Source organism: Dendrobates tinctorius, unplaced genomic scaffold (assembly GCF_039654945.1).
Source record: "Dendrobates tinctorius isolate UK_male_01 unplaced genomic scaffold, ASM3965494v1 ptg000086l, whole genome shotgun sequence".
Taxonomy (NCBI): domain Eukaryota; kingdom Metazoa; phylum Chordata; class Amphibia; order Anura; family Dendrobatidae; genus Dendrobates; species Dendrobates tinctorius.
This window is the reverse complement of record NW_027361754.1, coordinates 61,798,817-61,816,024: the sequence shown is the minus strand read 5'-3', so window position 1 is coordinate 61,816,024 and position 17,208 is coordinate 61,798,817. Positions and strand designations below refer to the sequence as shown.

Sequence of the window (17,208 nt, the reverse complement as noted above, 5' to 3'; positions counted from 1 at the left end):
AAGAACGGAACTAGTCACATGTGCAAAATATTTACAGACTTACAGCAATCTAAAAATGTCACCGCCGCCAATATTAAATGCGCATTAAAGAACATATCCTCCTGATTTCCATATCACATGACTCAATGGGTCAGGTGACGACTGCATCATACCCAGCATGCCAGAAATATGTGCATGCGTATGACATCATATAATGCCCTCAGGTGACGACCGCATCATACCCCAGCATGCCAGAAATATGTGCATGTGTATGACATCATATAATGCCCTCATGATGTTGAGCGAATGTGGCGGCGGAAGGCCACATGACCGCAGCGTCACGTATGGCAGATAGAAAGTACCTGTGTATAACCAATATGATTGCCGAAGCAGCGGTCATGTGACCACTGACTCAAGGTTTCAGTAGTACTGAGAAGCAGATTCCATTCTGTTTAACCCTACATCTAACACTGGACGCTTACAAAATACTAAGGAGGATGAAAGAAGGATGAGAAAAAGAAAGATGGGGAAAGAAAGAAATATAAAACAAATGGGGATGTGGAGAAATCATAATAAGTGATAAATCTGAATATACAAATAATAATGTCAGTTTTTGCACATATCAAAAAATCTTCTATTTAGGTCACGTTGGCACATTTAGTATTTGGTCAGTATTTTCCATCAGTATTTATAAGCCAAAACCAGGAGAGGAACAATCAGAGGTAAAGTATAATAGAAACACGTCACCACTCCTGGATTTATCACCCACTCCTGGTTTTGGCTTACAAATACTGATGTAAAATACTGACCAAATACTGAACGTATGAACATGGCCTGAATCTAAACATGTTACTCTATCAATTGATGTGTATTTTTCTTTTTTTTTGTCCCACAGTTCACATCCAAGCAACACGGGCTCTCATGGTGGTGGCCATGCTGCTGGGATTCATTGGAATTATTATTAGTGTTGTTGGGATGAAATGTACTAAGGTGGGTGACAACAATCCTGTCACGAAAGACAGAATCGCGGTGTCAGGCGGTATCCTCTTCTTGCTTGCAGGTAACACACCAAACACCTATTCATCTGTAAAAATGTATTGTATCTCTGAGGACATCCACCAGTCTGATTCTATAAAATCTAGGCATAAAAATGTTATAAGACTGCAGCATTTTTCAACACTTGAAGCCAAGTGTCTCACAGTGGGAAAAGTCTTCACGTGTCCAAGCACATCAGGCCTAGATGGTCTTTATTTACCAATGCACTTAAAAAAAATGAAACGCAACAAAACATGAAGGTCCAAAAATTTAGAAGCAAAAATTTTTATCAGAACAAGCTGAGATGGCCACCAATGAGACCAGACCATCGTAGATATATGGTGGGATGTGTTGACATTATGCTTTATTACTTGTATGCCCAAGAAATTTCCTATGCAAATAGCCTCTTCAGAGAGGAAGAGAACTTGATCTCTAGTACCACCTAGTGGATGTAGCAATCCTAAGGCCTGTTTCACACATCCGTCAGTTACCTCTCTCTCTCCTCCCCAGACAGCGGTTCCTTTAAATTTCTTCCTTCGCCGGATGTGTAAAAAAAAACGATCCGGTGTGGCACAAGTTGATGTCCGTACGAAGATGGATCCGTTTTCCGCCATTTTGGTGGATCATGACTGACATAAAAAACTGATGTGTGAAACAGGCTTTAAAGTCAATTTTGACCCTTTAACAAGCCTTGCCACATAACTTAGGATAAGAAGCGAAACCAGAAACTCCATTTGCAGACAATTGTTTTGGTGTATTTGCCCCTCCTCAATGCAATGCAGGAGACCTGATTTGGCTGAGTGAGAGGCTCTGGTCAAGGGTCTAAGATTTCACCCAGCCAAATCAGATATCATTCTTTGCACTGAGGAGTGGCAAACACCCAAGACATATTTCTGCAAATTGAGTATCTGGTTGGGCTTCTTACCCTATGTCATGTGGCAAGGCTTGTTAAAGGGTTGAATTAGTCTTTTAGGACTGTTGATTACAATGAGGGTGGTAGAGTTCCAGTCCTATTTCTTTTTGAAGCATTGCACGGCCTATAAGTCTCCTTACACTGGTTTGGCAGTCTTCACAGGGAGAAAGCCTTAGAGCGGAAAATTTCCTGGCACATGCACTGAATATGTTCATAGAGCCCTATTGACCCATCATATGCTAAAACAATGTTCACATGCGAGTGGCCATAATTTTTTCAGAGGTAAATAGCAAATAACTTTTATTATGCAGTGCCCTTTTTTTTCACAATGTGCCATACCTAGGTTTCTTCTGTTGAACATATATACCAGAAATTACTATGATTTAAACTTCCAATGAGAGGCTCAAACACAATCTAAATAGAATAAGTGAACTATGAAACTAATATAAACTTTAGGTTTTGTATCACAAGTTGCCAATGGTGACGGAACTTGGGTACTTTAGTGGGAATACTTTTTGAATTGAAGTGGTTGGGGGTACATGATTTGTACTGAAGTTCATTAAAGGAGCCCGAATATACTTTTTTCAACTTCAAAACTAAGTGGTAATAGCATAGTTATCAGTTTATCCCAGAATTTTGTAATATATTTGGATAGATATTCCACTAGGCGCAGGTGGACTATGCCCAAGGTTGACCTCAGCCGGAGTATAGGGTTGATGATAGCCGGAGTCGAGTTGAAGCAGTGGGAAGTGGTGCAGGACCCCATTCAATACTCATAGAATCATAGAATCATAGAATCATAGAATCGTAGAGTTGGAAGGGACCTCCTGGGCCATCTGGTCCAACCCCCTGCTCAAAGCAGGATTCGCTAAATCATCCCAGTCAGATGTCTGTCCAGCCTCTGTTTGAAGACTTCCATTGAAGGAGAACTCACCACTTCTCGTGGCAGCCTGTTCCACTCATTGATCACTCTAACTGTCAAAAAGTTTTTTCTAATATCTAATCTGTGTCTCCTCCCATTCAGTTTCATCCCATTGCTTCTAGTCTTTCCTTGTGCAAATGAGAATAAAGTTGATCCTTCTACAATGTGACAGCCCTTTAGATATTTGTAGACAGCAATTAAGTCTCCTCTCAGTCTTCTCTTTTGCAATATATACTCCTATATATGTATGTAGCAACTATATTATCTATCCTCTGAAAGTGGAATAAATAGTTGTTATACATAAGGTCATCTTCAGTAAATCTTAAGGGCATCCAGACCATGGCCCCATATGTGCTACACTTGAGATATGGAATTCTTGATGCTACTTTTGTAGGACCTACATACTTTATAACTTTTTGATTTGGATAGCCACGTGATGTGTTTTGATCTTTCTTTCCATTTTTATTATCAGGTCTGCTGACATTAATAGCTGTGTCCTGGTACGCTACTCAGGTCACTCATGACTTTTTTAACCCCAACACTCCAGTTAATGCACGGTAAGTTGAAATATTGGCACCTCATTATCGAACAAATACTAGCAAAAAGAAGGTGGCTGCCCATTGCTATTCTTGCAGTCCATGTTGGGTAATTATGGATGTGATTTTTTTGCTGTCACTGCTCCACATTTCACCCATAATAGTTGTCACAAATGTAGGCTAAATATTGTCTTCATAGCAACTTTGTCTACATCCAGGCTGAGTGATGATGTATCTCAGACTATACCTCCCACTTGTCAAAATTTCTGTAGAATTGCCCAACTTCCACAATTGTGCTAAAAACCAGGGACAGCAGAGAAAAGGACATTATACATTTTATTATTAACTTATTTGAGTTTCTGGTAAGGTTAAAGGGTTTCTACAGGATTGAAGATATATGTATCTGCCATTTTTTAGAAACAGCACCACACCTGTACGTCGGTTGGTTCTGGTATTGCAGATCAGCTCAATTAAAATGAATAAGGCTGAGCAATGCCACACACACTCTGGACAGGTATATCAGCCACATTTTTCTAATCACTTTAATATAATCAGGGACTATAAATAATGTCACCTTATTACCTGAAAGCAAAGTCACCAACAAACTTAATGTACCTAAAAATATCTTGGAAAAGTTCATGAGCCTGGACTTACTACACTTCCTAAAATGATGTCTCTAAATAGACATCCTCAGAAAAATGGGAATAATTTTCCACCATCCAAAATAATGATCAAGTAAGTGGGGGCACATAGTGTGCCCATGGCAGTGCCTTTTATGTAGTTAAAAAATACCCTAGCGCCCAATGGGATGGTGGATAAAGAATACTAGAAGCTACTGGCTGATACATGGGTCCTGTGTAATCACCCTTAAGTGAGGAATTAATAGTAGTAAATAAATAGCACTGCCACGCAATTAGATTGAGGGAGTGCAGTAGGAAGGGAAAAAAACAACGGTAAAAAAATGCAATATAAAAGATATAGTACCATCTGGTCTGATTAGGTATGTAAGTACAATTAAACAGTTTGTACCTAATAGGACCAGACAGTACAATATCTTTTATATTTCATTTTTTATGGTTGCTATTTTTCCTTCCTACTGCCTTTTATTTGGTGATATTTCCTATAAAAATAGGTAAAATAATTACGTGTCCACAAGAAATCAAGGGCAAAACAAATTTGTGTGTGAGTGAAATTAAATATAGTGAAAACTGATTTGCTTAAATAAGTTTTAATGTTAGTATATGGAGGTTCAACATCAAGGATCGCAGTTAAAGAAGTAAGAAGTGGAGGCAACAATGACCTCATGGGGCATGGTGACAGTGTCATTGGTGTTTTTCAAGAACCAAAAAAGAATAACAACAAGAAGAGATCATTTCATAGACATTCACACTAATGCCATAACTCTGGTTGATATTTTCTGCCAGAATTGGTCTACCAGGAATACAGGAATAGGGTACCATGCAATGGTAGAATTAGGATTAAAAAGATAATCAATCTTGTCCTCCATAATGTATGCAATATCTTTATTTTTTATGAAAAGAGTCACCATAATTCACAATAATCTGTAGGATTTTTTATATTCCATCCATTTTACAAACAATGCATACTATATGATGCCATTGGAAAAGGGGAATTTTTATCCTCTTTCTATAAAAACTGTTATGAGGATCTTTTCCTTTTTCATGAGAATTGTGTGGATAATAAATATGTTTAATTCCTAAAGGAATTTTTCAAACTTTTACTTTGAAGGCATGTCTCCACATCTCTCATCAAACATCATGAGGGTTCGACTGTTTGTTCCTCACTAATGTCATGAATAAATGTGGACATATCACTGCCAATGTGTAATTTTATTAGATACAGTAACATTCTTATTAAAGGAGTCGTCCACTTATCTGATATTGATGGACTAGATCTAGGTCAGATTATCAATATCAGATCAATGTATGTAGCTGGGCTAATCCACCCCTCCATACACTGTTTACATCCGGCCTTCGCTGGGGCTAATAACAACCAGTCGTGGAGGCTTTCGATAATGGCCCCCCACCAATCTGATACTCATGACCTATTCTTAGGATAGGCCTTCAGTCTGAAACTAGTGGAGAGCCCCTTTAAATTGTCTAACATTGACAGTGAGCTCCTTGGCGACTTATCCCTTTCCACTGATAGTGACTGAAAAGTCTATCCCTATACTTTCATATTGCCTTTTCAGAGAGGAAGAGGACTAGAACTATAGTGCCACCTATTAGAAGCAGCGATCCTAAAAGTCAATATCGACCCGTTAATGAGCCTTGTCACATTACTTAGGATGAAAGCCAAACCAGAATCTCAGTTTGCAGACACTGTGTTTCATGGTGTTGACCCCTCATCAGTGCAAAGTATGAGATTTGATTTGGCTAGGTGAGAGGCTTAAGACTGGGATCTAAGGGGTAAGGTTTCTCCTTGAGGAGAGTGACAAGCCAGGCCTGGCATGTCAGAGTGAGGAGACTTATACGCCATACTTCCTTCTCCCTATACAGGCATGTGTGGAGATACCTATCAGTGCAGAGGAAATGGCTAGGAGTCAAACATACCTGGCTGAAATCGTGCAGCCAGTGTGTGATACAATGCTGTCTGTGGATCGGTAAGCATGTATCCACTGTCACATTCCTTACACCATGAACATCTGACCGCAATGTAACTGCTTATTGCAATTTATCCTTTTGGAAACTTGCCAAAAAATAACCTCATACTTTTTTTCTTCATGGTAATTTATACAAAGCCTTCCATCCATTCACACTTTTAAGTGTTAGTGTCCTTAACAACAATTGACAGCAAATGTGCTGTCAAGTATTGATAGATTGTAAAACTTACACTGTGCTTGGAATGACTCCATCTTCTAAAATTATAGTTCTGGAAGAAAATAAGATAATAGGATGGCGGGGAATGTCGTAGGAATATAGCAAAAATATAACGGGTTCTTTAAGAGTCACAAAAACATTGAAACGTCCAATAAAAAATTATGTCTCTTACAAAAATGAACATCCTGATACAATCTGAAAATTTGGCTTTTGCCTAGAATAAGACCCATCCCGAAAACTCATATTTACTTGAGACCTTGAAGCTGTAGTCAAATCATATCCCGAACTCGGGAAAATACTCTGTTAGCTGGATTGGCTTATAGGCTACTCTAAGTTTGCAAAATGACGTACTGAATACTTTGGTGGGTTGAAGAGGGTATCTACATCAATCTATGTAAAATACTTACGGTATTCCTTAGAGACTTGGAAAAGTCTCTTCTTTTGAGTCTTCACTAAAGGCCCCTTTACATTTAGCGATGCACCAGCGATCCCGACAACGATACGACCCGGTCAGGATCGCTGGTGCATCGCTAGATGGTCGCTAGTGAGCTGCCACACAGGCAGATCTCACAGCGATGTAGCAACGCAGCAGCGGTCGTTAATTACCTTTCAGACGCGGCGATCCTGACGTCCTCCCGCACGTGTCCACGTGTCGCTCATCGGCGCCAGCAGGAAGCGCCCGATGAGAAATGGAGCTGCACGATCTCGCGCAATCAGCGACAGACAGCGGGGGGAGCCGGTCGGAGGTAAGTATCACACATAGCGATATCGCTAGCAATATCGCTGCTGCGCCAAAAAACAGTGACGTTATAGCGATATTGCTAGCGATATCGCTATGTGTAAAGGCCCCTTAAGTCTTAGTCTAGGGCTACATTGAGATGTTCCTCAGCCAATATTAAAAGTAATGATACCGAACGGGATGCATCTCTGCCAACTGTTGGATCATGGTCTTGCCCAGTTGTGGGTCTTAAGGTGACTTTATGGTATGCCCAGTTTTGGGTCTCAAGGTGACTCCATTCACTGTAGTCACTTAGTGGGCGCACCACATTGTTATCCTACATTACCCAGTTACAAGTCGCCATGTAGCCCTAGCCCTATTTTAAAATACAATTTAAAAGGGTTATCCATTTTATCAGGAGAAATAGTGAGGTTACATATGGTCACCACTGTTCGAATTTTTAGAAGAACACCAAATCTTAACCATATTGTCAAAATGACTTATCGGCTCAAGCCTGTAATATCCTCACTATGAACCAATTCTTGTATTATAGGTATGAGTTTGGCTCAGCATTGTTCGTGGGGTGGGCAGCTGCCAGTCTCACCATGCTGGGAGGAGCTTTCCTGTGCTGTTCATGTCCCAACGAAGATAGAAGAGGACAACAATACTATAGACAATCCCAACCATCAGCTACAACCAGAGAGTATGTGTAATATCCATCCTAGTCAGCGGCGTCTCCAGTTGTCCTCATCCCAGCTCTGCACAATGATAGTACCTCACCTATTATAGCACTCATGTTTTATACGTATCTTGTTTTTTATGTTTTGTTTTTTGCTATTCCATTTTAATACTTTGAAAATAAATTTTAACATATTAATCCATTAATTATTATCATCATTAGACACCATCACGTGGCTCTGAAATAACGTCTGTTATGTTTATTACTTACAACAGAGGATACTGTCACCATGACATATTAGATTCCCTAATGACATTAATGGTTGCATTAATATTGCCAATTTCTCTCTAGCTCCGAATCAGTGGCTGTTACCCTACTGCAAACGGTAAATCAGCAAATACTTCTCTCCTATTGGTCAGAGACTGACTCCAAAGACGACCAGTCATTTACCATAAATATGTTTGTTTGTTTTTTATCTGGTGTAAATGCAGCTGTTCTCCTTCATGTTTTTCTTTTGTTCCCGTGCCTCTCCAATCCTGAGATATGCCTCCCTTTTCCCTATAAATATACACTACTCAAAAAATAAAGGGAACACAAAAAAAATCTAGATATCACTGAAAAAATATTCCAGTTGCAAATCTTTATTCATTACATAGTGGAAGGCATTGAGAACAATAAAACATAAAAATGATCAATGTAAATCAAGATTAATATCCCATGGAAGGCTGGATTTGGAATGATGCTCAAAATCAAAGTGGAAAATCAAATTTCATGCTGATTCAACTTCAGTGGACATGCCTCATGACAAGGAAAAGATGCTCAGTAGTGTGTGTGGCCTCCACGTGCCTGTATGACCTCCCTACAACACCTGAGCATGCTCCTGATGAGGCGGCGGATGTTTTCCTGAGGGATCGCCTCCCAAACATGGATTAAAGCCTCAGTCAACTCCTGGACAGTCTGTGGTGCAACGTGAGAACACAAAAGTGCCCTACAAAATAAAAACCGAGGACCGTAACACCAGAAAGAACCTATACAGAGAAATAGTCCTCCAATCAAATTTTATATGAAAAGTAAATAATTTTATTGATACACATGATTAAAAAATGTAAAAAAAGGAGATGCAAACACATAGAACAAGAATGGAAAACAAGCCAACACTGAGCAAATAAGTAAATTATGTCCAAAATTATGTATGGAAAATACAGCAGCTTGCAATGATAAACCCTAAATTAATGCACAAAAAGCAGGTATACTTAAATAAAGAGGGATAAAGTGTAAGGTGCAAATAGCTAGATGTAAGCAAGGACATAAGTAAATAGACTGAACTTTGCAGGTTTTGTTTCAGGAAACTCCTTTAAGAAATTACACAAAATGTATGAAAAGCTAAGTGAAATAAATTCAATTCATAGGAGAATCCAAAAATCAAAAAAGATTTCTTTGCACACCATAGCTCAAGATAATGGAAGTAATAGCAAATGCATAATAACACAAACAGGTATACGTATATCCAAGCTAGAGGGTGTGGATAGTTACCCAGGGTCCAGGCAGCTCCAGTGTACTCCTTGATGCGCGTTTTGAAAATCTCTTCCTCAGAAGGGGTGTTTGCATCTCCTTCTTTAAAAATTTTAATCACGTGTTTCAATAAAATTATTTACTTTCCATATAAAATTTGATTGGAGGACTATTTCTTCGTATAGGTTCTTCGTGGTGCAAAGTGTCGTACGTGGATGGAACGAGACATGATGTCCCAGATGTGCTCAATTGGATTCAGGTGTGGGAACGGGCAGGCCAGTCCATAGCATCAATGCCTTCATCATATTAACACACTTCAGCCTCATGAGGCCTAGCATTGTCATGCATCAGAATGAACCCAGGGCCCAGTGCACCTTCATATGCTCTCACAATGGGTCTGAGGATCGCATCCCGGTTTCTTAATGACAGTTAAGGTACCTCTGGCTAGCACATGTAGGGCTGTCCGGCCCTCCAAAGCTCCAAAAAATGCCTCCCCACACCATTGCTGACCCACTGCCAAACCGGTCATGCTGGAGGATGTTGCAGGCAGCAGAAAGTTCTCCACAGCGTCTCCAGACTTTGTCATGTCTGTCACATGTGCTCAGTGTGAACCTGCTCTCATCCGTGAAGAGAACAGGGCATCAATGTCGAATCTACAAATCTTGGTGTTCTCTGGTAAATGCCAATCACCTTGCACAGTGTTGGGCTGTAAGCATAACACCCACTTGTGGACATTAGGCCCTCATACCACCCTCATGGAGTCTGTTTCTGACAGTTTGAGCAGACACATGGATGTTAGTGGCCTGCTGGAGGCCATTTTGCAGGGCTCTGGCATTGCTCCTCCGGTTCCTCCTTGCCCAAAGGAGGAGGTAGTGGTCCCGCTGCTGGGTTGTTGCCCTCCTATGGCCCCCTCCACGTCTCCTGGTGTACTGGCCTGTCTGATATCTGCTCCACGCTCTGGACACTGTGCTGACAGACACAGCAAACCTTGCCACAGCTTGCATTGATGTGCCATCCTGGATGAGCTGCACTATCTGAGCAACTTCTGTGAGTTGAAGACACTGCCTCATGCTACTGTGCAGTACCCCTAGGTGTGAGAGCAATAACAAAATGCAAAAGTGACCAAAACAGCCAAAAAGGATAAGAACAGAGAAAAGTCTGTGGTCACCCCCTACAGAACCACTCCTTTATAGGAGTTGTCTTGATAATTGCCTATCACTTCTGCCTGTTGTCTGTTTTATTTGCACAACAGCAGGAGAAATTGATTCACAATCGGTGTTGCTTCATAACTGGATAAGTTAGTTTCACAGAAGTGTGATTGATTTGAATTTATATTGTGTTTAAATGTTCACTTTATTTTTTTGAGCAGTGTATATCGTTTCTTAACAAATTGAATGTGATCTTCAAGAAGACGCCCACAGAGAAAAGTTATTGGCTAACAAGACTAGATTTCTATACACGGAAGAGACGGCCATATCTCAGGATTGGAGAGGCGCAGGAATAAAGGAAAAACAATGCCGGACTCAGAAGAATAGCGGCATTTGCAATAGATATGAGATTGTATATTCATGGGAAGTGACAGGTCCTCTTTAAGAGAATGGGACCGGGTTCATTCAGCCAAGATAGTGATACTATGTCACTTATAGTACACAATTTCTGTAACTGATTCTCCATATGTCCTCAAGTGGTCACTCACATGGAAAGGCAACTTACAAAGTAAAGTTGGCTTAACATGTTGAATAACTTTCAGCCAAATGCTTGTTTGGGTGACTGTTAGCCCTCCCTGCACTAAGTTTGCATATTTTTGAGAGAATGTGGAAAGTAGAATAAGCTGCTATCAGACTCCAACACGCTAAATCCTTCTTTCCTCGACCTTTCATGTCACATCACATACACAATAAAAATTTGGGTGATCCCATACAAAACACCAGTATCTGCAGACAGTTATCTAATGTGTATGGGTGCCTTAAGTGGAGTTGCAAAATTAAATACATAAACCAAAAATATTGTAATGCACTGGTGATCGGCGCTGTGGCTGTACGACTGTGACTGTTCTTTGGAATTGAACATTATATTGTACATCCTGCAGAACTGTCCTAGTTTCCAATTTATTATAATAACATGACAGGGGTACCGAGATGACAGCGTCAGGACCTTCAGCAGACCCTCAGATTCCATTGTAACTCATTGGCAGGGGGTTGATAGGAGACTATGCATGTGAGTATCATTTAAAGAGAATCTGTCAGCAGATATTTGCTATCCTATCTGACAGTAGCATGATGTAGGGGAAGAGACCCTGATTCCAGTGATATATAACTTAGTTTACTGGGTGCAACAGTTGTGATAAAATCACTGTTTTCTCTGCTGCAAATCTAGCAGAGCGAGGATTGCTGAGCTGTGTATAACCCCGCCCACACCACTGATTGGCAGCTTTCTGTGTTCACTGCGCATAGGCAGAAAGCTACCAATTGTCAGAGGAGAGTTACACAGAACAGGGTGACTAGAAGGCACTAGACATTGAGTCCAGTAGTGATAATCTCCTGCTGATAAAACACTGACTTTATTGAAGTGACTACGCACACTAGAATCAGTAAGTAAGTGACACATCACTGGAATCAGGATCTCAACCCCTATGGTTTGCTCCTCTCATATTACATAGCAACAATCTGCTGACATATTCTCTTTGAATGCTGCTGTTAGAGATGGTTAACAGCTGCTACTGGAGCTCAGCTCCATAGCCCTCTCCATACATACAGAGCCCTTCTTAGGATCTTAATTTACATCCTAATGTGGGAGTTGGTTAATAATCATCACAGGCAGAGATTCTTTGCCATACGAGCAGTGAGACTATGGTACTGCTACAACATGTTGTAATGGTTGCTTCACTTAAAAAATTCAAGGAGGGCCTGAAAAATATAATATTGCAGGTTAAGGGTATTAGATTCTGTGATGGGACGTTAATCCAGGGAACTAATCTAATCGAGAAGGGATTTTTTCCCTAATGTGAGGCAATCAGCTTCTGCCTCATGGGATTTTTGCCTTCCTCTGTATCAATATTTTAGGTCATAGGTTCACCGTGAAGGACTTGTGTCTTCTTTCAACCTTAAAACTATGTAAAGACATCACATAACAGGAACAGAGTAGGTGGTGGGAAGGTGTTCCAAATTTTGCATCGGGACCGAGGTGGTCTAAGTTATTGCTCAGCTGGTTCTTAATAGTAGGATGAAAGCATAAAACATGAATTTATAACAGCAACACTGACAGGATAAAGTGAAATACATAAAATAGAATCTCTTTTTACACGGTTATAAATCATCAATAATTTTGTTTTGTAATTCAATCATTCTTTTATCTAGAATTACAAAAGTTCCGATAAAGAAAAAAGAAGAGACAAGTTAATGTGACAGCTCACCATGAAAATCCATGTTGAATATGTTTTGGAAAGAAAACAATGGAAAATCCTGGAAACCGAATACAAATTAGTTCCTCCTAGAAAAAGACTGATGCTTTATTGAGAGACTTTGGCTTTAAAGAAATTGTGGCAAATTATTTGTAATTTTGAGGAGTTCAAAGTAGACGAAACGTACACAGTTAATCCTGTAGGGTGTCCTATAAACATTTTTCCTCACTTTTGTCTTCTAAAGCCCATTTCAATGTGGTGTACTCTCAAGTAGTGTCTTAACCGTGATCCCACTAGTGTCCTACAAATTACTTTCTGTTATGGTGCCCTGTAAACCTTTTGCACTGTTTTTTAGAATCTGCTTTCCAGTAGTGCCCCATAGATCCCACTTCTTTCTATGCCGTGCTATAAACCTCAATCCCTGATTGCATCCTACTCCTAACCAATGACCTACAAACCCTATTTCTCACCTATGTCTCTTCAATTCTTATGTATAATAGTGGTGTAGGATCTCCAATACTTGGTTGTGTCCTACCCTTTACCAATGTTATACAAACCCTACTTCTCACCAATGTCTCTTCAATTCTTATGTACAATAGTGTTGTAAGAACTCCAATGCCAGGTTTTGTCCTACTCCTTACCAATGGTCTACAAACCCTACTTTCCATCAGTGTTTACTAAACACTGCTTTATAATAGTGTCCCATACATCTTACGATCTAGTGATGTCCTATGAGCCCCAATTCCTGGTTGTGTCCTACTTATTACCAAAGTTCTTCCAACTTTCTTTCTCTTCAATGAATTCTAAACTCGAGCTCATGGGCTTGTCACACACACCCCACTTCCTAGTGTTATTCTCTAAACCCCAGTCCCTTGTGTCTTACGCCTTAACAAAGTTCTACAAACCCTACTTCTCACCGGTGTCTTCTAAACTGTATTGTAGTGCCTCATACATTTTATTTTATAGTGCTGCCCTATGAACCCCAGTTCCTGTTGTGTAATATACTTACCAATGTCCTACAAACCCTACTTCTCATCAACGTCTTCTGAAGCCTACAGAGGTGTCCCATACATCTTTCTCTTCAGTGGTATCCCAAGGACCCCAATCCCTGTTTGTGTCCAACTTCTAACCAATGTCCTATAAACCCGACTCCTCTTTAGAGCGTTTTTCAGTATAGCTTCCTACCCTTTTGTATCCTATGAACACCACTCCACAGTGGTGTCTTATAAGCCTCAGTCATTGCTTGTGTTCTCTAAGTCGTTCTCTACACCAATATTACAAGAACCCTCCATGTCTCTGGTATCTTATAATCCTTACTACATAACAGTGCCTTATGAATTCTACTGAATAGTGGTAGGAATCTTATAAACCCTTCTCTTCTACAGTGTCCTTACTTCACTACCTGGTGGTGTATTAGAAATGCTTTTCCATATTGATGGCCAAAGCTTCTACTCCCCAGTCATGTCCTATAGACCCAGTACTGAGGTGATATCCCATAAATGGACCATATTGAATATTGCACAGTCCACAATCCTTTGAATCAATAACTTTTCCAGCCATAGAAATTTTGTATTACCTAAATATAACAGCACTGCCTACTTTTTTAATATTTTGATATTCTCAAAGGAGTTACCGTAGTTAGTTCTTGGATTGCAAGGTAAAGTCCCACAAAATGTTCTTTTTGTGAGTCCGGCTATTCTGCATTTCCATTGTCTTGCTAACAAACTAAGCCAGGAATGTGTTACATTATTTTCCAGCAATGAGTCAGATGACAAGGTTGTCATTGATAAAATAGCTTAACCTTCAGATATTTATTTCATTTGGAATTGTACATATTGGAGATACCATGAATACTGAAGAACATTTATAATGTCTTGCTGTGAATGTAACTTTTTGTCAACTAATAAATAAAATATAGGTAATGAGTTCTTAAAGTTCATAATGTCACATCTGATGTTAAACTAACAGGGAATATTCATAATATACATAACAGTCTATACATAAGGCGGTAACAGGAGTGTTACAAAGTACAAAGCCAATTCTTTGCCAAAAAAGACCAGTTCAATGGTAAATATTTACTGGGAGGCTTAAAATTGTAAAGCTATTTTTTTTTTTTTAATTTAATATGAAGGTTATCGGAAATGTTTTCATGTTGCACTTGAACTGGTACAATACGATTCCTTCTGGGACCACTGTATTCCATCACACGTTGTCCTGCAGTAACCACAACATTACATGATTTCCTGGATACTGCACACAATTTCCACCCCATTACCATGTTAATTGCTGCAGAAATCACTTTGGAGAATGCAAAGCACATCTGACATGACTTGGAAAGACTTAAAATAGTTTAACCAGAATATTGACTTCCCCCTCTCCCAATCCGCCACTTTTTCCTTCTTTCCAATGTTGGAAGGTGACTTGGACCCGCGACCGGCCTCTCCACACCACTCAAGCTCATACTTCGCTGATTTAACTTTTTTAAACAACTGCATTATTACGGTCTGTAACTCCTGATGGGTCCAAAATAATTAGACTCCCCACCTGCATGAACAACAGCCATGAGTCCTGGGAGCAGAAAGTGTAGGTAACCTTACACAACCCTTTTGATTTTATGTAAAATTAAAGCAACATATGAAAAACATGTAAAATACAGGAAATAAAAAAGCTATTATTATGGAAATCTTTTTGATAAATACCTAAAAACATATTTTGCTTTCTTTCATTTATCATTTGTTATCTACCTTTCTATCTATTTATTACATATGTTTCGGTTTTTCTATATATAGTCAAAAAAAATAGGCAGTACTGCATACTAGCACATGCAGTGAAAAAAAAATGTGGATGTTTATTTAGCTGGTAGATAGAATCCTAGAATGTTAAGGCCCCGTCTCACATAGCGAGATTGATAGTGAGATCGCTGAAGCGTCACCGATTTTGTGACGCAACAGTGATCTCGCCAGCGATCTCACTACATGTGACACGCAGTGGCGACCGGCCCCCCCGCTGGATATCGCTGATCGTGCTCGAATGTCCTGGGCCATTTTTTCATCATCGGTGTCCGGCTGGCCAGCGCGCATCGCTGTGTTTGACCCTGACGAGCGACCTCGTTGGTGACGCAGAACTCAGGGACGCAGGCGGGAATCGTCAGAAAAGCTGCTGTGTGACAAGGTACCAACGACCGACGAGGCCTTTATATGGATTGCCGGATCGTTGCTGCGTCGCTGAAGAGATCTGCCTGTTGGCAGCTTACTAGCGACCATTTAGCGACGCACCAGCGATCCTTACCAGGTCGTATCGTTGTCGGGATCGCTAGTGCGTCGCTAAGTGAAATAGGACCCTTAGAGTTGGAAGAGACCTCCAGGGTCATCATGTCCAAACCCCCTGCTCAGTGCAGGATTCACTAAACCATCCCAGACAGATGTCTGTCCAGCCTCTGTTTGAAGACTTCCGTTGAATGAGAACTCACCACCTCTCGTGGTAGCCTGTTCCACTCATTGATCACCTTCACTGTCAAAAAGTTAATTCTAATATCTAATCTGTGTCTCCTCAGATTCAGTTTCATCCCATTGCTTCTAGTCTTTCCTTGTGCAAATGAGAATAAAGATGATCCTTCTACAATGTGCCAGCCCTTGAGAAATTTGTAGACCGCTATTAAGTCTCCTCACAGTCTTCTCTCTTGCAAGTTATACATTCCCAAATCCTGTAACTGTTCCTCATAGGACATGGTTTACAGATCGGTCAGCATTCTGGTCACTCTTCTCTGAACTTACTCCAGTTTGTTGATGTCTTTTTTTTAAATGTGATGCCCAGAACTGGACATAGTATTCCCGATGAGGTCTGATCAAAGAGGAGTAGAGGGGGATACTGACTTCACGTGATCTAGACTCTGTCCTTCTCTTAATACATCCTAGAACTGTGTTTGCCTTTTTTTGCTGCTGCATCACACTGTTGACTCATGTCCAGTCTGTGATCTATTAGTATACCCAAGAATTTTTCCAAAATCTTTAGAGATGCTTTTGTAACCTTTCCCAGCCTGATGGGCATCTACAACTCTTATTCGTACCATGATACATTTCTACATACATTACAAACATGTGTAGGGAAGATCAGACTTTGACAAATTCCAGGTCTTAAAATAAACTAATTTCACAATCAAATTATCAGCTAATCCTAAAGGATCACATACATTTGCCACTCACAGACGTGTGATCATTATCCTCACTAAAAAAAAATGACAAGGTATAATTTTTTTACTTGTTTCTTTGATTTGATTCTCTGTATTTACTTTTAGGACTTGTGTGAAAATTTGAATTTGAGCAGAGCTGTGAGGCATTTCAGAGCAGGAGCCAAGCAAGTGTAAGGATTATGGCATTCATTCCCCAATAGATAAAGCAGTGAAAATAGGAAGAGATCCAGAAGGAGAAAATGCAAGGAAAGTGATGGTCTTTATTGGCCCAAGTGTGACACTTCATCCCAGAATACTTGGGCTCTTTTTATCCCTCAATTGAAATTGATGGACAGATGTTATTTCTTTAACTGTTCTATCTATATCTATCTAATCTAAACTATCTATGTATCTATCATTCCATTGACTCATGTATCTATCTATGGCAAACAAATGAGGCAGCACTCCAGTAGTCTTCTTTGATTTTAAGGTGATTTAATAGCCCA

General features: G+C 40.0%; 1 protein-coding gene across 1 annotated transcript in view; it reads left to right on the top strand.

Moving 5' to 3' along the window:
- CLDN19 (claudin 19) overlaps positions 1-15,240 on the top strand; it is a 51,317-nt gene extending 36,077 nt beyond the window's left edge. The window contains exons 2-5 of the mRNA XM_073585492.1: positions 875-1,039; positions 3,322-3,406; positions 7,497-7,646; positions 12,491-15,240. Coding sequence (XP_073441593.1) covers positions 875-1,039; positions 3,322-3,406; positions 7,497-7,646; positions 12,491-12,533 — 443 coding nt within the window. The 3' untranslated portion in view covers positions 12,534-15,240. The remainder of the gene's footprint in view (positions 1-874; positions 1,040-3,321; positions 3,407-7,496; positions 7,647-12,490) is intronic.
- The last annotated feature ends 1,968 nt before the right edge of the window (positions 15,241-17,208 follow it).